Below are 25,851 nucleotides of genomic sequence, written 5' to 3' on the forward strand. Positions count from 1 at the left end.
GGACTAGAGGCCATGGACTTAAGTGGGGAGCAAGGGATTGGTATAAGGGAAGGGTTGGAGGGAAGAAAGAGGGAGTGAAAATGATAAAATAATATTTTAATTTCAAAATTAAAATTTCTTGAAACCAGAAAAGTATTTGAACAATAGGTAGCATTTAGTTTTATAGTACTTTTAAACCTCATAAATATGTTGATTTCCTCTGAGTAATATAAAAATGTAATATGATTTCCATAAAAAGTAAAACTAGGGACCTGGGTTTGGGTCCCAGCACTTAGACCAGGTAGCTCACAACCGCCTGTGACTTGCCCTCTTTGGATCTCTGAAAATGCTGCATACACATGGTATACATAAACACATGCAAGCACGTGTTTGCAACATAAATTTTAAAAAATCCTTAAAATAAATAAACAATAAATAAAACTAAACCTTTCCCCTAAAACTATGCAGGCCAACTTTTAAGTTGATATGGAAATTGATACATAAGAATATAATGAAAATTTCTAAAAAGAAATAACAGCAATAAGGAAGGATTTGTCCTATTTACCCCTACACACACACACACACACACACACACACACACACACACACACACACCAGAAGAAGCACTGTAGTACTGGCATATAAACATCCAGGAAAGAAAACAGTAAAGTCAGACAAAAGCACAAATGCATGTGGAAAATTACTGTACAGTAGAGATGGTGTCCCATACCACTTAGGCTATGAGAATACAACCCCCCCAATCTGTCCCTGCAGACACCAGTAGTTAACTGAAGCGACTCATAAGTTCCTGGTGTACTTGCTTCCCTGGCACTCCATGGCAATCAGCCCCTAATAGTCACAAGTGAGTTGTGCCAGCCCCACAGACCATGGAACTCAAGCAACCTCCTTTCTGTCAGCACAAGCTGAAACCCAAGGACATCTGCATCTTAAACCCAAAACCACATCTTTGAGTTCAAAGACCATTCTGCCTCTCCGTTAGACAGGATTTATGCAGGGGGTCAGAAATCACACAAGTAATTTGAATAGGGAGATTTTAATACAAAAAAAATTACCAGAAATAAGGTGTTAATAGATGACAAAAGACAATTTTAATGGTAACAATAGGGGCAGGAGTAGCCATATAAAGGACAGCTTGCACAGAAGGGGCTGCCCCCTGAAGTGCTTCAGTAGAAAGGAGGTAGGTGCCATCCAGCAGAGGAGCAGACAAGTTGGCTGGGTGACCTTTGGTTGGGGTTGGTCAGCAGCTGGTGGGTAGAAATTGCCTACTAGTGTGCTTGCAGAAGGGCTCCAACATACTGAGGCTGGCAGGGCGGCTGAGGGAGAAAGATACTCTTGTGAGTACCCCTGGATGCTCTGCATACAGAGAGCTGGCAGCCTTGCTTTAAGAGCAAGAATAAGGACACCAAGGACAGCTAGAGCGAGCCAGTTCTGCAGTGTCCCTCCAGTGCCCTCTATTGACAAAGTGTCATTGTGCCAGCTGGCAAAGCAAGCATGCTGCAGCATGCAACTCCAGGATCACCAATCAAAGGCAATGGATTTGCAAAAAGGACGCTAAGCTGATGACAGCTGGGCAGGGTCACCAGGGAAAGGTTAATTCGTGTTCTTGGCCAAGAAAGGTACAAAAGATCTGAAGCTTCTTTTTCTGATAAAATGAAAACAAACACCCAAAGATGAGATAAGGTCATAAGCAAGGAACTGAAGAGCAGACTTGACTGTATTGGATTAATATAAGCTGTATTAAGTCTTATTGGATATAGTGATACTGTTGTAAATGAGGGCTTGAGTCCCATAGGCACCTATTTAAGTATTCAGGTTCTTGTGTCCCCAGGCAAAGAACTGGACCAGAGACTCGTGGTTAGAAATAGAAGTAGACATTGTATTAAGAAGGGGAAAACATTCCCAAGGATAGGAGTGTACTAGTGAGCCGAGAAAGGCATGTACTCCCAAAGCACCAGGGTACAAATTTCATGATCCTTTTATAGACCATTTACTCAGTTCCCACCTCTCATATTTTTGAAAACAACAGAATTTTCTTTAGCATTTTTTTGTCTCTACTCTCTTGTCATGATACGGGAAGACGGAGAAAATAAAAGAAAAACTCTTCTTAACAGGCAAAGACTCAACTAAAAAAAAACGTGAAGACAGAATGATAAAATTAGAAAAAAACATTTCATAAGTCACATCATAAAAATTGATTGAGGATATGATCACTAATGAATGTTAGGCTCATTGCGCACGACTTGTCTAACTATGACGCAACAGTTCTGAAAGAAAAGAGGTTGCTGTTAACTGAAAAATGTGATTGTCTTCATCTTTTGCCTGGCATTCAAACTCAGCTTCACTGGCACATTCCTCCTCCTGAGATGGAATACATACATGCAGCTTTTCTCTTACCCAGCATATGCAAGGGCATAGATTTGCTCTTCAGACCACCCCTACACACACACACACACACACACACACACACACACACACACACACACACACACACACATATTCATGTATACATAGAAATTTACAGATAAACTGATCCTAAATGCTGAGCTGGCTGAATCTACTGACCTGTCACACATAAAGCACAAGATGGGTACCAGTGAGAGGAAGAATACAGGACAGGTCTAAAGGGACAAGCCCAAGCATAAGATCCTAACAGTGTTGCATTACCAAAATCACACATGTCAAGATAGATTTTGAAATTCTTATCTGGATATCATTGAGTAAAACTCACAAAGTTGTGCATATTCTGACAGGTTAGGACGATGGGACCTTACTCTAAAAACAAGGAGTGGCACTTGACTTTCACCATGCATTAATTTCAGACTGCTGAAATTGAAACCATGCGATCATGGGGTATAATAAAACATGCTGCCTCTTCTAAACAGTTACCTTGGGCTCAGAAGGAGAGTGTTTGCCCTGGATACACAGGGCCCTGGGTTACAATACCACTCCTGCCAAAAAATCAATTTAAAATGCTCTATCAAGACAAGCACAGATAAAATCTGAGAAGACACAATTCTTTTTATTTATTTATTTATTTATTTATTTATTTATTTATTTATTTATTTATACAATATTCTGCCTCCACATATGCTTGCAGGCCAGAAGAGGGCACCAGATCTCATTATGGATGGTTGTGAGCCACCATGTGGTTGCTAGGAATTGAACTCAGGACCTCTGGAAGAGCAGCCAGTGCTCTTAACCTCTGAGCCATCTCTCCAGCCCCCGAAGACACAATTCTTTACTGTTAGGAAATAAACAAGGGTGATCACACAGGTCCTGCTGCCACTTTAAAGCAATGAGAGAAAGCCAGTGTGATGAGATGAATTTTCTACAAAGAAAGATGTGTGGGAGTCCTAATGCCCAATATCTCGAGGTGCAAAGTCCTGAAGATGTAATTCCTTTCATCAAAATGAAGTCATAGTGAAGTAGAGTGGGTTTCTAACCCGGTGCAGCTGGTGACCTAATAAGTGTGAGTATGGAGATGGAGACAGTGAAACAATGCCCTGAAAGCCTGAGAGAAGCAAAGGGTTCACCTCTACCGATTTCTGTGGAGATATGCCCCCACTGACACCATGCTAATAGTAGACTCCGGTCTTCCAGAACTTGAAACAGAACATTTTTATAGTTCTACAGCACTTAGTTTCTGGAACTCTGTTACAGCCCCCTCAAAAATAAATGCAATTCTGAACAACTTTGTGCTTATAAGTTTGACAACCTAGAAGAAACCCAAAAGCTTCTCAAGCCTATTTACTCTCAAAACTTGGTCAGGATAACTGATGGGGGATATTTTTCTGTATATTATGTTTCTTATTGGTTGATGAATACAACACTGATTGGTCAGTAGCCAGGCAGAAGAGTAATATGCCGGATTACAGGTAAGCCACAGTCAAGTGGCAATACATAGTTTAATAGAAATGGGTTAGTAATTAAGAGAGAGCTAGCCGATAAGAAGCCTGAGCCATTGGCCAGTTTATAATTAGTATAAGCATCAGTTTACTTGGGGTTAAAGGGCTTTGAAACCAGGAAGAACAGGAAACTCCATGTACAGATGACAGCCGTCAAGGTGACAGAGGTCAGGGTGACAGTGGTCAGTCAGGATAAAAACCAGGAGTCAGATATTGGGGTAAAAACCTGGGAGATCAGAGGACCAGGGGAGCGGCCACCAACTGCTTCCTACCTGTCTGAACCTTCAGTTCAAAAAAGCAGCTGAGATCTTGTCTCCACTGTGATCACTTCCTATATCCATCTCTGCAGTGCTGGGATTAAAGTCGTGAGCCATGAGTGATGTGATTAAAGGTGTGTGCCACCACTGCCCAGAGTGGCTAGCTCTGTCCTCTGATCCAGTCAGGCTTTATTTGTCTGAACACAAACAAAATATCACACAACAGATGACAATGGTCTGGATGACAGCAGGGGTAGCCTTGACAACCACTTGAGGCACAGAAATCAAATGTAACAAACGTATGAAAAATACCATGTGCACATACACGAAGAACAGAGTATGTATTCTCAACCTGAAAGAGCATCTCTGAAAATACATTGCTAATATTTTCAAGGATAAATACATCAGGATGAGTGCTTCCCCTTAGCAACAAAGCAAGAGTGTCTCATTTCTTCATTCTTATTCAACACAGAACTGGATTCTCTGCAATGAGGTACACAAAATAAAAAGCACACAGCCTAGAAAATATGAAGTAGAAACGTTTCAGTTTTCAGATGATGCCATTGTCTGTGTAGAAAACATTTAGGAAATGTTGCCCATCGTGGTACAAACCCTTAGTACCTGCACTCATATGATTTCAGCTTGTGTCAAGCTGACATAAAACCAGCTAGCATAAGTATCTACACAAATACATCTAGAACCAGCTTTTAAAGGCACAGGACCCAAGATCATCACAAACATCAATCAAATCCCCTGTATTCTGACAGGGAAAAGTGAATCCCATTTGCCATTACAATTGCTCCAAAGAAAATTCAATATTTAGGTATCATCACTCCAATGAAGCATATGCAGAAACTTAATGATAAATGTTGTAAGATCTACTAAAGAAAACCAGAGAGATATGAAGATTCAATATAGTAGTCAGGCCAATTCTCCCCAAATTTATTGAAAGATTAACACAATTCTTATCCAAAACTCAGCCAAAAATTTTGGACATACGGTGTCCAAATATATTTTAAAATTGACAAGAGACCATAAAGCCCTTAAGAACCGGTACTATAAATAATAAATACAATATTATTATATAATTTAATGTAATATAACAGAAATATAATATTATTGCAAATAATATCATTTTACTTCAGCTCGCTACATACATAATAGCATCTCACTTCATGGTGTTAAGCTTCCTATACAGCTACACAGTCAAGGTCATGTGGTGTCGGCAGAGGGACAGAGGTGCAGATCAGACAACATACTGGAGGCTGCAGAAGTAGGTTTTGATAAATGTCCACAGGTATTTTTGACAAACGAATAAAGCCGTTCCAATGCAGAAGTAATGGTCTTTGCAACTGTGTTGAAGCAATTGCACATTCAAAGGAAAGAAAAAAAGCATCCATAACAAGAAAGATGGAATCCTAAGTCTCATACTTCACATGAAACAAAACAAAACAAAACAAAACAAAACACTCAAACCAACCAACCAACCAAACAACCAAAAAACAAAACCAAACTAAAAAACTTCAAAGTGGATTATGAAATGATATAATTAATATATTCCCATAAAATAAACTAGGAGAAAATATTCAGACCTCAGACTAAGCAGATTTCTTAGAATCAATGCCAAAAGCTTAGTTCATAAGAAGAAAGAATTATTAAGTTGGGCTTCTTCAAAATTTAGAACTTTGTCCTGTAAAAAGGATGAAGACAAATTACAGCAGTGGGGAAGTTTGTCCATTGCACACCCCACAAAGGAATCTGGAGCACAAATGCCAGCTTCTCCAGCCATGCAGCATCAGTCCTATCTCCCACTTGTCACACTAACTACCAGATCCCACAGAACAACAGGCTCAGTCCTAGAGAACTACAGTTGTCTCACGTTCTTAAGTTCCGAGTCTCCGTATCATGTCCAACTTAATTACAAATTCAGCGATTGCCACTGCCACCATATTCACACCCAACAGTTCAGTGTAACAACTTACAGAAGTCAAGAAAACCTCTATGCTTACCTATTTTCTGCTAAAGACACAACTCAGATATGACTAAATGGCATGAGAGTGTGGTGAGTGGGGTATTCGAAACTTTCCTGGAACACATGCTCTAGGGTTTCTAAAAATGTCTTATTGTATAGTCAGGATTGAGTCAATCATTCATCAGTGCTGTTTGAACTGTCTCCACACCTCTGCCCTCCTTAGAGGCAAAATAGCACAGCTGAGAGTTCTGATCCCCTCACCATGGCTGGCTCCTCTGGCAGCCATACCCTATCTGGAACCCCAGGTAAGCACTATCTCATCAGCGTTCAGGGTCACTATTGCTATGATCGATACCATGGCCAAAAGCAACGTGGAGAGGAAGGGGTTAAGTTGTCTTACTCTTCCACATCTCTGTTCATCACTGAAGAAAGTCAGGACATGAACCTGGAGACAGGAGCTGATTCAGAGGCCATGGAGGGCGCTGCTTACTGGCTTGCTCCTCATGGCTTGCTCAACCTCCTTTCTTAAAGAATTTATGACCAAATAGCCCAGGGATGGCACCATCCACAATTGGCTGGGGCCCTCTCCCATCAATCACTAATTAAGGAAATTCCCACAGCTGGATCTCAGGAGGCATCTTCTCAGTTGAGGCTCCCCCTTTCAGATCACCACATAAAAACCAGTCAGCTCATTCCTGTCACTAAGAAGAGTCCAAGTGTTTTTAGAAGTTGTGTTTCATGAATCACAGACCAGGACTAATTTTTCATTAACATACACTAGTAAAGAACTCTAAAGAGTTAAAATGTTAAACAAATCAAACAGTGCCATCAGAAAATATACAAAAGATGTGTTCAGCATTTCACTCAAGGGGATATACAGATAGCAAACATATGGAAAGATGTTCTGTGTTACTGCAAATATTTGGGGTTATAATCCAGTGGCCCAGCATTTCTGTGTGGAGAGCATGTACAAGGCCCTAGATTTGATCTCCAGTACCACAAAGAACACAAATGAAACAATCTACAATAGTATTCAACCACGAAACACCTGTAAGAATGACAAATATAGCGGCCAGAGAGATGACTCAGAGGTTAAGAGCACTGGCTGCTCTTCCAGAGGTCCTAAGTTCAATTCCCAGAAATTACATGGTGGCTCACAACCATCTGTAATGAAATATGGTGCCCTCTTCTGGCATACATACAGGCAGAACAATGTTTTTTTTGTTTTGTTTTGGTTTGGTTTTTCAAGACAGGGTTTCTCTGTGGCTTTGGAGCCTGTCCTGGAACTAGCTCTTGTAGACCAGGCTGGCCTCAAACTCACAGAGATCTGCCTGCCTCTGCCTCCCGAGTGCTGGGATTAAAGGCGTGTGCCGCCAACACCCGGCTCAGGTAGAACAATGTATACATAATAAATCAATCTTTAAAAAAAAGAATGACAAATAGAGTATTAGAAATACTGTCAATGTCAGATGCTATGAAAGATGTTGAAAGAGCTTATGCATAGCTGATGGAAAGGTAAGATAGTACCCATCCTCAAAAGTAGTTTGGTAGTGTGTTCCTTTGATGCTTACATGCACTTTACATGTGATCAAGAAAGAACGCTTGGGCAGCCAAGCAGTGGTGGTACACGCCTTTAATCCCAGCACTACCAAGGTAGAGGCAGGTGGAGCTCTGTGAGTTAGAAGCCAGCCTGGTCTACAAGAACTAGTTCTAGGACAGCTAGGGCTATACAGAGAAACACTTTCCTGGGGGAAGTGGGGAAGAAAACTATAGCTTCAATAAGTACTGACTCAGGGGCTCACATGGCATCAAAACGCACTCTTTCTCAATGTTCTTAGTCTGCTTTCTTAATATGCAGATTTCCATGACCCAGCAAAGACAGGTCATCAGAAATACAAAAGAGTTAGACTCTAGAATTTGTATTTCAAAACAAAACCATTTCCTGGCAGAGTGTCATAAAGATTAAATGCTGGTTAAATGTTTCACTCCTGTGGCAACCTAATAACAAACTTACTGCTGACAAAGACAGCCCTTCTGACTCATTCATAGCCACAATTTTACTAAATGGACATGAAGCAAGAGCTGAAGTCTGGTAGGTCTTGGAACGCTGGAGTAAATCCTTGTTCATGTTGGGGTCAAGAGGTATCTGGAAAATGGTTCGATACACTTTGGGAAAGTCTAGACTGATGAAAATACAGTTTAAAGTCTTTTAGCAACAACGCCCAAAGAATGTTAACAAATAATTATAAATTAGAGTTAATTAAGATGAAAACCTTATAAAGTAGTCCAAATAGCTGTGTTCTTAGTCCCACCTCGAATAAAGGTACAGATGATAAATATATCTGTACTTAAAATAGGACACAGCATAGGACAAAATACCTATTTTATGGCTGGAGATGGTGCTAGTTTAGGAGAGTATTGGAATTAAGGGCATGGTGGCACCCACCTGTAATCCCAGCATTCAGCAGGTGGGGGCTAGAATATCAGAAGTTCAGTTTGAGGTCAGCATGGGTTACATGAAATAAAGTGTGTGTGTGTGTGTGTGTGTGTGTGTGTGTGTGTGTGTGTGTGTGTGTGTTCTATGATAACATGGGCAACCTAACATTAATTTGATTTTGGTTTGCTTCTGGTCCTTACATTCTGTGTGAAGCATTTTTTTGTATAAGTGTTCTTGGCTCCACCCTCCCTGAGTGCCAACACTTTGGCTGCCGCCTTGTCTGGACTTGGAATTGTAACACAAATCCAGCATGCCAAAAAGGCTTCATTTTTAATACCTGGTGAAAAATAACCCACATTCTGGCTTGAGTAACAGTGATCAAACTTGGCTACTGTACTCATTAGTAAATACAATCACAGGGCTAAAGGAACTGGACACTCCAATTGGCCATCTTGAGTGCCTGACTCACTTTTTGGGAGCTCAAGGTAGTGCCAGCCACCCCAAACTCAGAGTCACATCCAAACTCAGAATAGGGGAGAATCACTCCTGCCCAGAAAGTCTGGCTACCACTGTCACTCACTAAGATGAAGGGTGCTGAGCTGTGGACACCAGTGAAGTAAGCCATGGCCACCACTTACCCTGGGCATGCATTTGACTCAGGAAGAAGACTGACAAAGGGGACAAATAACACAAAAGTTTACATGGTAGACCAACAAGTAAATAGAGACCAGGGTTGTAAAGATGCCAGGAGAAGTTGGCAACTGAATGCCCAAGTCTAGAGAGAGCCGTAGTTCCTGTGAAGTATAAGAAGAGGGATGAGAGCTTCCAGGTAGTCTGTCTGTACAATTTGCTTTGCTTGAAAACAGAACTTATGCCTTATTTTTGTTTACCTAGAATCCAATACAGCACATGATGTCTTGTGGGCATTCAAGAAAAGATTGGTGAATTTATTAATAATATTCCTCTATTAGCATTCAATCTGAATTCCAAGGAGGATCTGAAAGTGGGCATTAAACTTCATTATTCTAAATGGGAAACTAAGATAGAGAGGTGGTTAGGTCACTGCCACCACAGTGTCAGCCAATGATGATGCCAAGTTAACTCCTTACAGACACAGACAGGTCAATCTAAACCCATACCAGAACGAAGAATGCCACTAATCTATTCCTTGCCTTATGAGGAGTAAAATGAGAAATAAGTGGGAGTCTAAAAACAGCATTTTTTTCTTACTATGTCCCAAATGTCAGGCTTTCTGCAAAAAGTGTTGAGTGGTAAAAGTTTATCTTAAAATGTTTTATATAAATAAGTCCTTGGGGAGAAATGAGAGGAAAACAGTGTCTATTTGATGAGTTGCTAAGCAACACCACACATGCCAGGAACACTTTTGGATTTCCTATTGAAGGTGGAGCCGTCCAGACCAACAGGCACTTCTGCTTGTTTCTGTCTCATAAGTTTTCACTGGAAAATTAAAGTGAGTCAGTAAACAAACTCCCAAAAGTAACAGTGTTAGCACTGGATGTATGGACACTGCTGTGTGTCAAGTTAAACTGGCCCCCTTTCAAGGCTGCTGTTTACAAGTTTCTCTGATGTTGAAGGAACTGGCTTCCCTTTTGGCAGCCATAACAGCTGAACACGTGCTTGCCATATACCTGCCTTGGTCACTTAGAGGTCAGATGCCTGTCTTGTGACAAGGAACCAATCAGAAGTTAGCTGGTGGCGCTATGCTTTACGACCCTGGGTGTGCTTTACGGACAAGCGCACGACAATGACATAGAGAGCATAGCAACCACCCTGGGAGGGCCTATGGGCCATAACAAACAGTTGACCAATCAACACAGGGCAAGCCCTCCAAGCCTGGAAGCACACCAATCATGAGCCTGTGCGTAAGCCTGTGCATACCCCTAGACACTCCCCTTACGCTGCCCTATAAGATCTTTTGGGAGACCCAAGGAGCCGTCTTTCTGGCCATCCACCATGGCGGGTGGGTGAAAGACCCGAGCTAACATGGGGTTAGCTCGTTAAATTACAATAAAGCCTCGTGCAGTTTGCATCAAGCTTTTGCCTCCATTCTGTGTTTGGGGTGGCCACCGTCCTGGGCTAAGATTCTGGAAGCCTCAGCTTTCTGAGGGTCTTACATTTGGGGGCTCGTCCGGGATTTGCGACCACCCCTCACCTGAGTGGAGTTGATCTTGGAGGTAAATGGGTACCCTGTATTGTCTGTGTCTTTGTGTTTTTGTGCCGGCTGAAATCTGGTTCTGTGCTTTGCAGTCGCTCGTGTCTCGGGAAGAGACAAGAGCTCTGGTCTCGGGAGGAGACAGAGTGTGATCAGTAGACGTGCTTGGGAGATCACCGACTGCCACCCTGGAAGACGTTCCAGGAAGTCTGTGGGAACCTCAGGAACGCTTGGGAGATTCCCGTCTGGGAGCCGGTGAGGGTACGGTAGTTCTCCTGGAGTGGGGAAGTTATCCGTCCTCCCGGCCGTCTGTATTTCTGGAATGGTTTTGTCTGTCTAGGTGGAGACAGACATCTGATAGTTTTTGTCTGTGTCTTGGGTGTTGTTTTGTCTTATCTGTGACTTTGATGATGGGACTGACTGTAACCAACCCCCCTCAGTCTGACTTTTGACCACTGGATGGACGTTAAGGACCATAGTTAGTCAGTTAAAGTTACAGCACCCTCTTTCGTTGAGTCATGTGGCGCCACACTAGGTAACTTTATCTTCCAGTCTTTGTTTCTGTATGGTTTCTGTACAAGAATTGTTTAGGGCAGAGGTTCGGATGACAGCTTCTGCAGTCTGTAGGAGCGGGACTTGGTAGGACCAAGTTGCTTGGTCCATCTGTAAGGGGACCCAAGCGGGTCGCCCAATTTGTAGGACAGGGGCTTGCTGGGAGCAAGTCGCCTAGTCCATCTGTAAGGGGACCCAAGCAGGTCGCCCAATTTGTAGGACAGGGGCTTGCTGGGAGCAAGTCGCCTGGTCCATCTGTAAGGGGACCCAAGCAGGTCGCCCAATCTGTAAGGACAGGGACTGGTGGGAGCAAGTTGCCTGCTCCATCTGTAAGGGGAACCAAGCGGGTCGCCCAATCTGTAAAAGAGGTACTTGTTGGAATCAAGTCATCTAAAATTCCGAATAGGAACCTAGTCTGTGTTACTGTACTGTCTGTAACAAATGTTTCACATTTGTGTTATGTGTTTCTTAAGCATCTCTTTCTGTCCCTGCTCTCCCTACGCACGTGGCATGCATGGGTCAGGGGGTCAGGGGTCTTTTCTTGATTCTCTGAGCACGTGGCGCCACCTCAACTGTGATTGGCAGATGCGCCCTGTGGACAGACTGCCACTCTGAGGACACCCAGGACCCAGGAGGTACGGACTCGGGCCAAGGACACTTGGCCCGCCGCCGAGTTCTGCCGCCGTCTTCCCGGCGCCATTGCCTTATGAGCAGCCCGGGCGGATTGGGTTGGCGTCTGTTCTTTCCTGTCTATTCTGTGTTATCATCATTGGTTTTCAATTCAGGATCCACCACGCCACCCCCTTTCTATCCCCACCTGCGGGTCTGAGGCATGCCCAGTAGGGCTGTTTCTGCCCCAGCTGCCGTTGTGGCTGTTTCCCTGCTCTGAGGGAACATGGCTACAAGGCCGCCATCTGCTACCCGTCTTTCTGTGCTCCACACACATGGTATGCAGGGGGGCCGCAGGAGTCTTTTTCCCACCCCTGGATTGGCCAAGGGTCTGGGGTTACCAGCAGCACCCCCACCCCAGGTCTCTCTGCCTTGAGCACATGGAGCTAGCTCAGGCAGGTGAACCATCTGTCCTGATCCGGATATTCTAAAAAAAAAAAAAAAAAAAGGGCCTTAAAGTTATTAAGAACTGTAAAAGGGACTTTGACAAAATTTTTATGTTGACTGAGAAATGAGAAAAAAAATGTAGGAAAATGTAAACTGTGCTATGGTTTCTCATGTCTACAAATAATAAATTTTTAAAAATGATAATATAAGTTAAAATTTTAATCATATTAAGCTGATTTTGTTTTTAAAAAAAGTCCTGTTTATTTCTCAAGTAATTTATGTATACTTGTTTTAAAATGTTCTGTTTCCTGGTGTAGCCAGCACATGGCCAACTGGTCACATGACTTGACTGGTCACCATTTTGCTAAAGTTAAAAAAAGAATACTAAAACCGCCGTCTTGACTAAAGGTGACCGCATGGAAATTAGAGGTACCATCTTAGAAACAAGTTTTTCAATTAAGATTTAAAATGTTAATGCTTCTATATATTACAGAAAGACCTTAAGGGAATTTAAATTTCTTTTAAAACCAGTTTTCAAATGTTTGTTTTTATTAATGTTTGTACTTAAAGAGCTTCAATTTAGAATTATTCTTAAGCAAAGCCTGACAATGTAAAGTTCTTGTTTTGTGAAAGATGCTGATCTATTTTAAGATGTTACAGTTCATGTTTTTAAAAATTAAGTTTAAGATGTTGGTAACACACACCTTTAAGCTCAGGGTGTAGGTGGCACACGCCTTTAATCCCAACACTCTGGAGTAAGAGGCAGATGGATCTTTATGAGTTCAAGGCCTGCCTGGTCCGGCAGATCGAATTCAAGAACAGGCTCCAAAGTCACAGAAAAACCCTGCCTCAGAAAGAAGTTAAGCTACTGTTTAAGGAATATAAGGTAGCTCTATACAGTTTTAAGTTCAGCTGTGCTGTTTCAAACATTTTACTAAGTTAAAACCAGTTACAGTCAGACTAAAAATCATTTACAGAAATAAGACCTTACCTAGCCACCTGTATGCTTAATGTGTGCTTAAGGCAAGTAACTAAAACAGACAAACAGACCTCTAATGCTTCAGAGATCTTCAGAATATGGCATTTAAATTGTTATCTTTAAAGTTTATAATGTCAGACAGACTGCCAGATCCGGACAGTGACCCAAAGTCTCCAAAGAAGATTACGAGGCACCTCAGTTCCTGCACCTGGACCAGTGAGCGAGATGCTCAGATGTGAAACCTGCCGCCTGCCAGAACCTGGCCGAGAATGTGGACAAAGCTGCTGGACACTGGAAAATTGATTGTACCCCTTTGCCTAGACAAAACAAGGTCAGTCTTTTCCATGTCCCTCTTCCACAGAGAGGAAAAAAACTCTCACAGTATAGGCCTGGCAAAGATTGCTGGTCTTTGAGACAGCTGCCTCCAATGGTAATGGAGAAACTTGGGTGTGGCTAACTGTATATAGACTGGCTTCTGTCACTTTTTAGTAGATTCGGGTAAAATATACCCTTCTCAGATCTCTGAAATATTACTGGTTGTCAGCTTGAAAGCATCAGCCTGTCAGATCTACTATAGACTAGTCAGTATGTTAGCTGATAAAGTAATGACTATCTACTGTTCAGGCACAAGCTCAAGGTTTTTAAGTTTATTTTGGTTGTCATCTAAGTACAAACTTAAAGGGCTTTTCATCAGGCCAAAGGCACCTCTGTCCAATCCATACCTGGCTCTCTGGACAGAAGAAAAATGTACATGCTTATAGCCCAAATCTGCAGTTTTTGCTAGGACTCAAAGTTATAAATATGTTCCTGGTGTTTAAACAGATATCTGCTTTTTCTGTACTGTGGGCTTCAGTAAATAAGTTTTAACCTCTGTTCCTAGTTTAAGCATGTCTTAAACAGGTTTCTGCTTCTGGCAGACATCTGAGTATCAGTTGCTGACTACAGGCTGTTCTAAGTAGACTGCGAGCCCTGGACTTGCTGTGGATGTGAACCAGTCAGCTGATGTGGACACCCCCTGTCTCTGCAACAGTGTCTGCTAACCAGAAGCCCCTGATGAATTCCCCATTGCCTAAATTCCTTTTTGCTTTTGACTAGCATTTCAACCTTCTAGGGTCCCTAACTTCGTCCCAAAGTCAGCAGGAAGCAGTTTGGAAAGAAATTTCGCCGTCCATTTTCCCTGGTTAAAATGCTAAGTCAAAAGGAACTCCCTTGCATGGGGATGCCAATATCTATCACTCCCTAATGGGGATGCTAGAGAGACAGCAATTCCATGATTGGAATTTCCAAAAAAGAAAATGGGGGAATGAAGGAACCGGCTTCCCTTTTGGCAGCCATAACAGCCGAACACGTGCTTGCCATATACCTGCCTTGGTCACTTAGAGGTCAGATGCCTGTCTTGTGACAAGGAACCAATCAGAAGTTAGCTGGTGGCGCTATGCTTTACGACCCTGGGTGTGCTTTACGGACAAGCGCACGACAATGACATAGAGAGCATAGCAACCACCCTGGGAGGGCCTATGGGCCATAACAAACAGTTGACCAATCAACACAGGGCAAGCCCTCCAAGCCTGGAAGCACACCAATCATGAGCCTGTGCGTAAGCCTGTGCGTACCCCTAGACACTCCCCTTACGCTGCCCTATAAGATCTTTTGGGAGACCCAAGGAGCCGTCTTTCTGGCGGGTGGGTGAAAGACCCGAGCTAACATGGGGTTAGCTCGTTAAATTACAATAAAGCCTCGTGCAGTTTGCATCAAGCTTTTGCCTCCATTCTGTGTTTGGGGTGGCCGCCGTCCTGGGCTAAGATTCTGGAAGCCTCAGCTTTCTGAGGGTCTTACAATGTCTACAGCAGTACTTGAACTAAATGTGGAATTTGTACCGTGTGTCCCCAGAAAAGCCCACCGGAAAGGTGAAAAGAAACAAAACAACATCTATTGCCCCACAGTATTAGATTACTGAAATCTGCCAGGCAGTGGTGGCACACACCTTTAATCCCAGTACTAGGGAGGCAGAGCCAGGCAGATCTCTGTAATTTCAAGGCCAGCCTGGTCTACAAATCGAGTCCCAAGACAGCCAGGGCGGTTACACAGAGAAACCCTGTTTCTAACACCTCTTCTCCTAAAATGGATTACTGAAATCTATAATACAATAGTATTGTGGTAGCCAGGTAAAGAAAAATATAATTTGGTGGCTCTCACTTTATATAAGGGAAAATCTATGAGAAGTAGGTGTTTGACTATTTAAAGAAAGTTACTCTGTCCACAGGGAGAAAAACTGACAGTCTCAGGCCTTGCTTGAGCAAGAGCCAGTTGCTCTGTAAAGGATAAACACGTTAAAGGAAAAGCAGAAAGGGGAACATTAGTACAATGGAAGGAATGAAGACATTGGAGTGGGAATGTCTTCCCTGAGGAGTCCTGGGCTCATGAGAGCTAAGACTAAAGTTAAGTCAGATTCAGCACAAAAGGGGCCAAGTGTTGCTTGAGTTACAGTTCACTAAAACTGCAGAGATTTCTTAAAATTACTTTTCTTGTAAGTAAAATGGAGGTAAGCACACAACCAACTCCAAGTTACTTGCCTAGATACATTTTCACCCAATCTGAATTACTTTCAATGGTAAGTGTTGGGGGCTGTGTTTTCGGGGCTGCAATCAGAGCCAGCCGAGCAGCCCCAGGTTTGTACCTCTGTGGGGGAGTGTAGATGAGGAAAAGGCTAACTAAAAGAGTTAAGAATCAGAGACACAGTATATCTGCGAGAGGGCAGCTTCAGTCCATACTGAATGAGCCCTTTGTTTATTCTTACACCATCTTATGTATTCAACCAACAGTGAGGGCAAAATGGCAGAAGACTTCTATTAACGTGTATGAGGGCAAAGAGACTTACTTCCCTTAATCCTTCAGGTATTTGGTAGCCACACCTGCCATCTGGCCTTCAGGGTTGAGAGTAAAGGCACCTGGTCCCAAACCTGTTGTTATTTAGATAAGACACATCCACCATCAAGGTCAAAGCATCCTGTAGCCCCTGAGCTGTAGACATAAGGACATAAGGACATGTTTAAACTCTCTGACCATTAGTCAAAATGAAATGGACTCCTTATCATGGGTCCTGACAGGTGAGGATGTCATTTTAGGAAGAATGTTTCACGTTTTGTCTTAAATAATTGACAAAAACACAGACCTATTATTATGTTTATTAACTTTATGATTTGTTTGTCAGAATCACATCTGAGACCTTCCATGATGTGGTACTGCTGCTTTCCCTACCACTTCTCTCTGGTGAATCCCCTCCTGACTTGGAAACTTCCACTTTTAACTAGATTTTAGTTATTTAGATTCAGGGTAAGTATCTCTCCAATGAGAATATATCTCCATGAAGGATCTGCCTATTCCATCCTAACTAAAGTCATATTTTTATTATATAGAATAAAGCACAGAATTCAACATACAAGGTCAATGAAAAGTATTTGAGTGAATTGGTTTTTCTATTCTCCCTTGACTGCATCATGTTTTTCACCCATATATTCCTGCTTAAAGTGACAGACTTCACAGGTACCAGCAAGGAATGCTAAGGAAAGATGAGAAAGGCACATACTCAACTGCTGTCTTCTAGTTGGGAAAAAATATTCCAAAAGTCAAGCAAACAGGAGATCCCAGCTTTAGTCAAAGGTACAGCTCTGTAACTAGAGATCCCTAAGCTTTAGGATTTGCTCTACTCATGACCTCTTCCCCATGAAGATCTGTCCCTTCTCAGAGATCGCCTCTTGCTCCTGGCTGTGTGCCTCATTCACACTGGAATCTCAGAAGTATTTGCTCTACAATCTTGAGTTTGCCAGAGATCTCCTGTTTTCACTCTCAATAAATACACAGTATAGCTGACCCAAAGATGACCAACAAGCAGTTACAGTGGGTCAAAAATAATTACTATAATTAATACATAAGAATGGATACAGCTTTAACAGTACATGGCATTTACCATGTGCAAGTCAGCATTCCATATGCCTTACTGATATAATCTGAGTGTTGTTTCCAAAATTCATACACTGAAATCCTTGTCACAGGGATGACTATTGGTGCCCAAAAATATCGACTATGATATTTTGGGTGCAAACCTCAATTACAGGAGCTCGAAGCTCACGTTGTCTTTCAGATGCCGGCTGATTACCTCCAGATGCCTGGCCTTGGTGAGAACTGGTTCCTAGTTTGTATAACTATGGACCTAGGCCCTGGCTGGGCCCACACCTATTCTGAGGGCTAGGGAAATGTGCCTGGTGCTGGAAGGCTGGGGCCCTTATGGAATGGAATGTCTGAGGGCTTGTATACGTGCCTAGGGACTGGTGAGAAGCTGGTGAGAACGTGCAGTTTTAGGGGTGTCTCTGGGATTAAAGGAAATACTTGATATCAGCTTTATACATGATAATAGATGTCTTCTGCTATCACCCCCACTATCGGAAAGCTATTTAATAAATAAACCGTGGACTCCAATATGAACTGACAGCCCTCCTGAGATGACAAGATGTCTCTGTCTCATCCTTAATGCTGCTGGGTAGCTAGGAGTTTTCTGATCCACACTCCCCCACTCAAGGCTTGATCCAGGGCTGTTCAGCTGGTTCAGATTGCAGCCCCAAAGACACCAGTCCGAAATAGATGGCTTCTGTAGTGTGGGACTGATACAGGCCGGACTCCTGCAGATGACAAAAGGAAGTGGGTCTTTATAGGAAGTCATAGAGACAGATGTCTTATAAAGTCAAAGGAGTTTGTGCTGCTTAATTTTCCATTGCTAGGACAAAATGCCTTAGATAAGTTAATAGGGTAAAATGAGTGTTTATTAGCTCATTGTTTATTAGTGAGAATGTCATTGTAGGTTAGACACATGGTGGAACAACATGACTCATAGTGACAAGAAGATAGGGTAGGAGAGGAGAGGATAAGAGGGCATGGGAAGAAGACCTGGGTCCCAACATTCCCTTCAAGAAGGAGTATGACCTTGATGACCTAACTTCACAGGCTCCCACCTCACACAGCTCACCACTTTCCAACAGGATCACAATCTGGTGACTGAACCTTTAACACACAAACCTTGAAGGATATTTAAGATCCAAATCCTAATACAGGTTTCTTTGTCCCTTCCACCACGTGCAGATACACCTAAGAAGTAATGTATGAATCAGAAAGGACTTCAGCACATTTCAACTCTGCCAGTGCCGTGGTCTTGAAACTTGAGCATCTTCAACTGTGAGAAGTAAATGCTTACAAGACACCTCGTAGTGGCATTTTTGTTTTAGCAGCCTGAAGGGATGATCTTAGACACCTGTATCAAGTCACCTAATCTTTACAAACTTGTGAGGCAGGAATTAGCACTGTTTCCATTTTCACAGGTGCAAGAGAGGTAACTTCCCCCAGGCTGTGCAGTTGTCTGCTTCCACAGTCCTGATAATGAATTAGTGTGGTATAAACACTGACAAAGACTGAAGCACCACTGAAACTTCTGGGACTGGGTTCTGGATGATGTCATCACTAGGGACCATAATACACAGGGCTGCAGGATGGACTGTATGAAACTCTTTCATCTGAAAGGTAGCATTGCCTCTCAAACTTAGGGTGTCAGGAGACCCCAAGGAGATTCTGAATTCCAGGGCAAAACTAGAATTTCTTAGTCGATAAGATGGGTGTGGGAGACCCAATGTCTCTATTTCTAAGCATCTTATGCCATGGCTACAGCTCTATGAGCCACATTTTAAAAACAAGGACAGAGCCTATTTTCTCGCTGAGTCTATGCTTTTTCCTCACACCTGTCTTCTTTGTCAAGATGTCTGTTAAGAAGTTATTCTGTTAGCTCAGTGCAGGTGGCACAGCTCAGAAACTGTATCTCCAGAGGACTCTTGTAAGACAGGCATCCCAACTTCCCTAGTGGGAGATTTCTGCACCTTTCTTTGTTAGATACGTCTTCTATGAGGCCAAGGTCTTTATTGCACTCTACTTAACTTACCCAGTTCTTAATGCTATATACAGAAATATGCATGGGGTCAGCAAATAATGTTGCATGGATAAATGTGAGACAGGGAGACCATTCTAGACAAGTATTGTAGGGCCCATTATGGACTGGATTAAGTTTGTACCCACCAAATTCATATATTGAATTCCTAAGCTCCAGTATCTCAGGGTATGACTATACTTAGTCATTGGGTCTTTCTCAAAGCAACTAAATTTAAATCATACAATTATGGTTGTCTGTAACCACTATGTTGATGATGATGATGAGGAGGAGGAGGAGAAGACACCCAAGTGAGGACAATGGGAAGACACAGGCAAAATGGTCCATCTGCAAGCCAACCAATCCATTTTGAGAAAAAACATTTGTATTATTGGACACAGCGAGAGGTAGGTTGTTATAACAAAGCCTAGCAAACTAATATAGGATCAGATCGTGCACATTTGCTAAACTACAGAAATTAAATGTTATCACCTAAGCTAGAAGTCCATAGACTCCTTTATGTATCAACATGGCCGATCCTATAATCTGGAAACGGTGGGGACATGGAGAATACAGGGACCAAAGCACTCTCCAAGTCTTCCAATCCAGTCTTTCTTGCCAAGCTAAAGAAGGCAAGGTTGGTTTGGTACTGCAATGGCAGAAGAGAGGTGGAACCGACAGAAATCATTTGCACCAGTGTGGAATGACCAAGGCTGGCAGTGGGAATTAAAAGTAGAGATTTTATCAGAGAGACCCTTGAGGGTAAAGTAACAAGAAGACCCACCAAGGACTTGAAGAGGAGGCAGGTGGGAAATGTCCTAAGAGAAGCCTCAGAAGTGAAGGAAGAGATGCATAAGTCTCAACAAGGGATCTGAAATTTAAAAGAGATGGAGACACCACAAAAATTGAGGTTGGAATGGGCTTAGCATGAACCGTGTGCAGGGCATTGAGTTGGATGTTCTAGTTGGGACATAGGCAGGAATAAAGATCTAGAACTAATGCCTGAGGCAGGATCCCGTTATTCAGAGCCCAGTGCTGCGCAGGATCAGAAATGAGATAAAGGTGGAGGCATCAGCAATCAGAGAGTCCCAGAACCCAGTCCTTGGAATTCTTGGGATGTCTGGAGAGAGGAGCGGGGAAATCACCCAATCACCAGGACAATCAGGGAGATGGGGGCCACCAAGAGCAAGGCAAGGCAGCCTTAGTGCTCTGTTCTGGTTTTTAAATGAAGGGTAGATTTATTTGCCCGCCCGGAGGCTTCATTTCAAGCTGTATTTCACTAGTTTACATTATCACACGAAAGGGTCTCAGTCTTTACTCTCCTCTTTGCGACTTGGTAAACTTAGGCAGGGGATGGACAGGGCCTAAGCATTATCTCGAGGTCATGCAGGCATAGACAAATCCAAGACTCCTTTTCCAGAGGAGTTGGCCTGCAAGCACTTCCTTCTTTAGCGCGCTACCCCATAGGAATGTGGGCGCCGCTCGGGACCCTGGTTCCACTTGGAACTTTGACAGGGCGCGCGCTGGCCGCCAGGGCCCTTTCCCCGCTCCTGAGGCCAGCCGAGGGGAGGCCCGGCCCCAGGAGGCGGGCCGAAGGGGCGGGCGGGGGGCGGGGAGCAGGCGGCGGACCCCGGGAAGAAAAGAACATGGCTCCTGCGGCTGAGGGCAGCGGCGCTCTGGGGCGCGCTGGGCGCCAGTGACCGCTATGGTGAACTCCAACCGCGTGCAGCCGCAGCCGCCCGGGGATGCGAAGCGCTCTCCCGCACCTCGAGCTCCGGGCCCGGGCCGGCTGGCTGCGGGAGGCGCGGCGGTGGGCGGCGGCCTGGCGGTCCCGGGAGGCCTCCGGGAGCAGCGGGGCCTGGAGATCGAGATGGAGCGCATCCGGCAGGCGGCTGCTCGGGACCCCCCGGCTGGAGCCTCGGCCTCCCCTTCTCCTCCGCTCTCGTCATGCTCCCGGCAGGCGTGGAGCCGCGATAACCCGGGCTTCGAGGCCGAGGAGGAGGACGACGACGACGAGGTGGAAGGAGAAGAAGGAGGAATGGTGGTGGAGATGGACGTGGAGTGGCGCCCGGGCAGCCGCAGGTCGGCCTCCTCCTCGGCTGTGAGCTCGGCGGGCGCCCGCGGACGAGCCCTGGGGAGCTACCGGGGAGCCGGGCACCCGAGCGGGAGGAGGCGCCGGCTAGAGGACCAGGGCGCGCCGTGTCCCAGCCCCGCAGGCGGAGGGGACCCGCTGCATCGCCACCTTCCGCTGGACGGGCAGCCGCCTCGAGTGGCCTGGGCCGAGAGGCTGGTGCGCGGGCTGAGAGGTAAGAACGGGACCCGCGGCGTCCCGTGCGCGCGGGAGAACTGCCTGCTTGCGGGCTCGAACCCTTGTCCTCGGCGTTCTGGTCTCCCTTCCAAGCACCCTCCCTACCTCCCTAACTGCGATTTCCGGTACCCAGTGCGGAATTCCACTGCGCCCTTGGTTTGAATTCGTCAGGCGCCTCCCTTTCTCATTAGGATGCTAGCACACTTTGGCAAATAGGAGAAAGCCGTTTAAGGGAGTATCTGGGGCTTGTGGAGGACGAACAAAGAATATTCTAGTACAACTGATGATAGTTATAACTGTGTCTGCTAAATGTCACAAAATGAGAAGCAAGTTTATTCCGGCTCCCATACTTTTCATTTGGTGGCCATGCGCCATATCCCTTCAGCCTGTCTAGGAAGGGACCTACAGTGTTACCCAGAGTGATGCTTTTAGATAGGTACGATTGGTTGAGAGGGGAATTGTTGACTGCATGAATACAGTAATGTCTGGAGAAAAGCATTTTTGGCCGTTTCTAATTCTGGAAATTTTTTCTTAAACAGTTGCAAAGGAAATATTACCCCCACCCCGTGTGTGTTTAAAGACTAAAAGTATGTTTTAAAATAGTGTTCTCTTCCATTCCAGCAAGACGATTGCTTCTCCAGATACCAGCTGGTTAATGTGTCAGCGTTCTGGGCACACAACTCTCCACAGGGCTGGGGAGGACAGGGATTTTCCAATAGCAGACTGAATCCCGTGTTCTCAAAGTTTTGCCACCAGAGGCATCCAAGGAAAAGCGTTTCACCAACTCTCACCCAGCTAGTTGTCTTACTATCCACCTTTAAGAGTTCCATCCTGGTATTTCTTGTTGTTTCCCTCCCCCTTGGTCTCCTCTGTCTGCAGCTCACAGTCCTGCACAGAAACTACCCAGATGTTGAAGCAGTGTGGTTTAGACAAGCCAGGCCTACATTTAAATCCTGGTTCTCCTACCGTTCGACCTTGAACGTGTTATTAAGTTTTCTTTAAGAAAAGAAGTAGCCAGTCCATAGCCCTCCATGTGTTGGAAGACTTTAATGAGAAGACATCTAAAATGGGCAGCTCATCTTTTCCGTGTTGTGCTTTACAAATATTACAAACGATTGCCCTGCTTTTATATGTGTGTGCTAGATAATGTGACTTGGGCGTGGTGAAACACCAACGGTCCTTTTGAGGTAACTTTAGAAGAAAAGGAAAACACTGATGATTCCTATTATCTAAACCGCATGAAACAGATTCTTATTTTAAAACTATGTGAGAAGTGCTTTAAAAAAATTCACCAACATGAGATCCATGCTTCTTATAAGCAGTGGATAATGGAAAGTCAGATGATTTTTAAATCAGCTTGAGCAGTTGGTAATAGACTTAACTTTGAACACAATAATGGGAGACAATTAACAAAATGTATCGTTTTATATTGAGACATATATATGTATAGGTTTATTTCTTTTTAAAAAAGAATTTCAGTAAACTCACAATGAGACAGGCTTGATCAGTGGGAGCTTTGTAGTGGCTCTGAGAGGGGCACTGGAGAGGACATGGTAGCTGTGAGTCCCTCCCCAGGGTCTTGTCCTGTGTGTCTGCATCTGTTCCCTCAGTAATATCTAATAAACTGTAGAAATAATAATGGGATTATGCATCTATCAAAGGTGTACTTCACAAGAGAGTAGATTTGGGAAATTATTAATTATGGAAAATTTTAAACATTTTACTCCCATTATGAAGAAATATAGTTGGCATCATTGTGGCTTATTAACTAAGCCACATGTATTAAATATTTAGCATGAAGATGGTGTTCTGCTAGCAGCTATAAAAGGAAATAAGCTACAGCAGCATATAACCATTTTCCAAAGGACAGAGCCCAAAAATGTAAAATAACCAACAGTGAATGAGATGTGGATTTTTTTTCTGTCTTGTTAGATAACAATAATAGGAACCTTGTATATATCATGTAAATAATCCCGAGGATCAGGACAGAAAGTGACTTTTGCTATACTCAGTGATGGTGGGAATTATTAAGGGAGATTACTGTCAAGTGTAGCACGAATAATAAAAACCCAGAGACAGATATTGGTGTTAAAGCTGAAGATCAGAAAAAGAAAAGTGGCCAGCTACTACAGAGTTCTCATCTCTACCAATGCTCAGACAGATGGGGTGATCCTGTTCTCAGACTGCATCTTCAGACTACATCTGAACTACTGCCTCCTCCCTCCTTTTATTCCTCTCTAGTGCTGGGATTAAAGGCGTGGAATCCCAAGTGCTGAGATCACCTTTATGTGACCTCTGTTTTTCTTTTAGAATGGATCAATTTCGTGTAGCTCAGGGTGGCCTTGAACTAACAGAGATCTGCCTGCCTGTCTCCCGAGTGCTAGTATTAAAGGTGTGTGCCACCACTGCCTGGCTGACTAGTGTGGCTAGCTTTGCACTCTGATCTTCAGGCAAGCTTTATTTGTTAGATCATAAACAAAATATCACCAGTCAGGTTCTCCTCTGTCACTTCTTCAGTCTCTCTGGGCCTCAGCTTCTCATTTATAATGAAAGGGTCGGGTCTAGCCTCCCATGCCTTTGCTTGCCCCCAGCAATAGCTAGTGGATAGCAAATGCTATTTCCTGTTCTATGGACTGTGGATGCCCTTACCCTCTAGCAGTGAGTAGTCAGGACTGTCTGAAGCCTCGTTCTGGGGCACACTATGTCTAATTGGACAATTAATATGTATCTGTAAATATTAAGAGGAGGCACGGGACTCGGCAGCTTGGCATCCTGCTTGGTTCTCAGAGGTAGATAGCAACCTCATCCAGGCAGGTGTGTCAAGAGGCCACCAGTGAAGAGGTGCTGAAAGCCTGGATCAGAGGAAGCAAAGGACAACTAAGTGATTTGATGGCAGTGGCCCAGACATCGTCCTGGAAATAAAACTCATCACTTTGACTCCTGCTGCAAATTCTTCATTCATATGACTAACGATACTGTCAGGATGGCTGAAAAGTATTATGTAGCCACATATCCAGCGGGGAAGAAATGGATTTTTGTCTGAAGTTAGGAACCTCTGTCACATATTGCTGGGGTCTAAATGAATGTGAGGATTACTTTTATTTTTCCTGAAATAATCAGAGCTTGGCACTGATGTGTGCTGTTTGATAAGTGGCTGTCATTGTTTTGTATTGTATTTAACTTGCCTTTCTCCTGCCTTCCCTTTTGATGTCTACAGAGCAGTGTATTCAGTTATTGGAAAGGTTATTGAAGTTTATGAAGGCCTGAACGTGGCTATACCAAATAGTACCACACCAAAGTGATAGCTGATATGACTCTCCATTCTTAGCGGGAATCCCTTTGTACTTCATCACCAGTGTGGCATTATCCTAAATATGAAAGTTTTCAAGTGCATGTAGGAGAACTTTTGCCCCTTAAGAAATATTTGGAGGTACCTGAATGTATTGGGGGCTTTTACAACCCCGGAGAGGCAAGGAGGAGGAATGCACCTGCTGGATAGAAGGCAAGAATGGTACTGACATCTTACAGAGCACAGGGCTGCTCTTCCTTCGCTGCAGCACATCATCCCACCCTGCATGTCAGGCGGAGAGAGGCTGAGACACCTGCCCTAACCTGTTAAGTGACAGTGACTTGCTCACTGTGTTCAGCACTCTTGGAGACGTTTTAATGGCCATAGTTTGTTTTGTCCTTAGCTGTCCCCTATATTGTAGAAGCCATCCTCACACCATCTTCCTGATGAGGGAACCAATATTTTTATAGCAGCTTAAATGACTCTCCCAAGGTCACAATTATATAAATATTGAAACTAGGATTTAATTATAGGCATTGGAACCCAAAACTGTTCTTGCTATGATAAATATTTGCAGTGTTTTTACTTAACTTTAGCCTGCCATTTTTCATAGTTTCCTACTTTTTAAATACTGATTCATTGAGGACATTTAGGACATTAACCATACCAACTACTCTGTGTTCAGATTCCTAATTTATCTAAATTGGAAGAACCTACTGTCTTTCTTTTTTTTTTAAAGTTGTGCCAAAGTGAACATCAAATTTACCCTTTTAGCTACAGCTAAGTGAGTAATTGATATATTTATAACAGTGTGGTTCTACTTAACTGTTTTTCCCCACACTTTTTCATAATCATGTACAAATCCACTACAAGTGAAATCAGAATCTACCTTGCTGTGTCTGGCTTATTTTGTGCAGCCTGTTTTCAAGATCCTCCACACAGCAGTGTGTACCCGAAC

At 43.7% G+C, this 25,851-nt stretch overlaps 1 protein-coding gene across 1 annotated transcript in view; it reads left to right on the forward strand.

The window, feature by feature from the left end:
* The first annotated feature begins 20,918 nt into the window (after positions 1 to 20,918).
* Positions 20,919 to 25,851, forward strand: part of LOC100771469 (polycystin-2) — a 39,680-nt gene continuing 34,747 nt past the window's right edge. Inside the window, exon 1 of the mRNA XM_027388483.2 lies at positions 20,919 to 21,602. Within this exon, the coding sequence (XP_027244284.1) occupies positions 21,002 to 21,602 (601 nt within the window). The 5' untranslated portion in view covers positions 20,919 to 21,001. The remainder of the gene's footprint in view (positions 21,603 to 25,851) is intronic.

This window comes from Cricetulus griseus, assembly GCF_003668045.3.
Source record: "Cricetulus griseus strain 17A/GY chromosome 1 unlocalized genomic scaffold, alternate assembly CriGri-PICRH-1.0 chr1_1, whole genome shotgun sequence".
In the NCBI taxonomy this organism is placed as follows: Eukaryota; Metazoa; Chordata; class Mammalia; order Rodentia; family Cricetidae; genus Cricetulus; species Cricetulus griseus.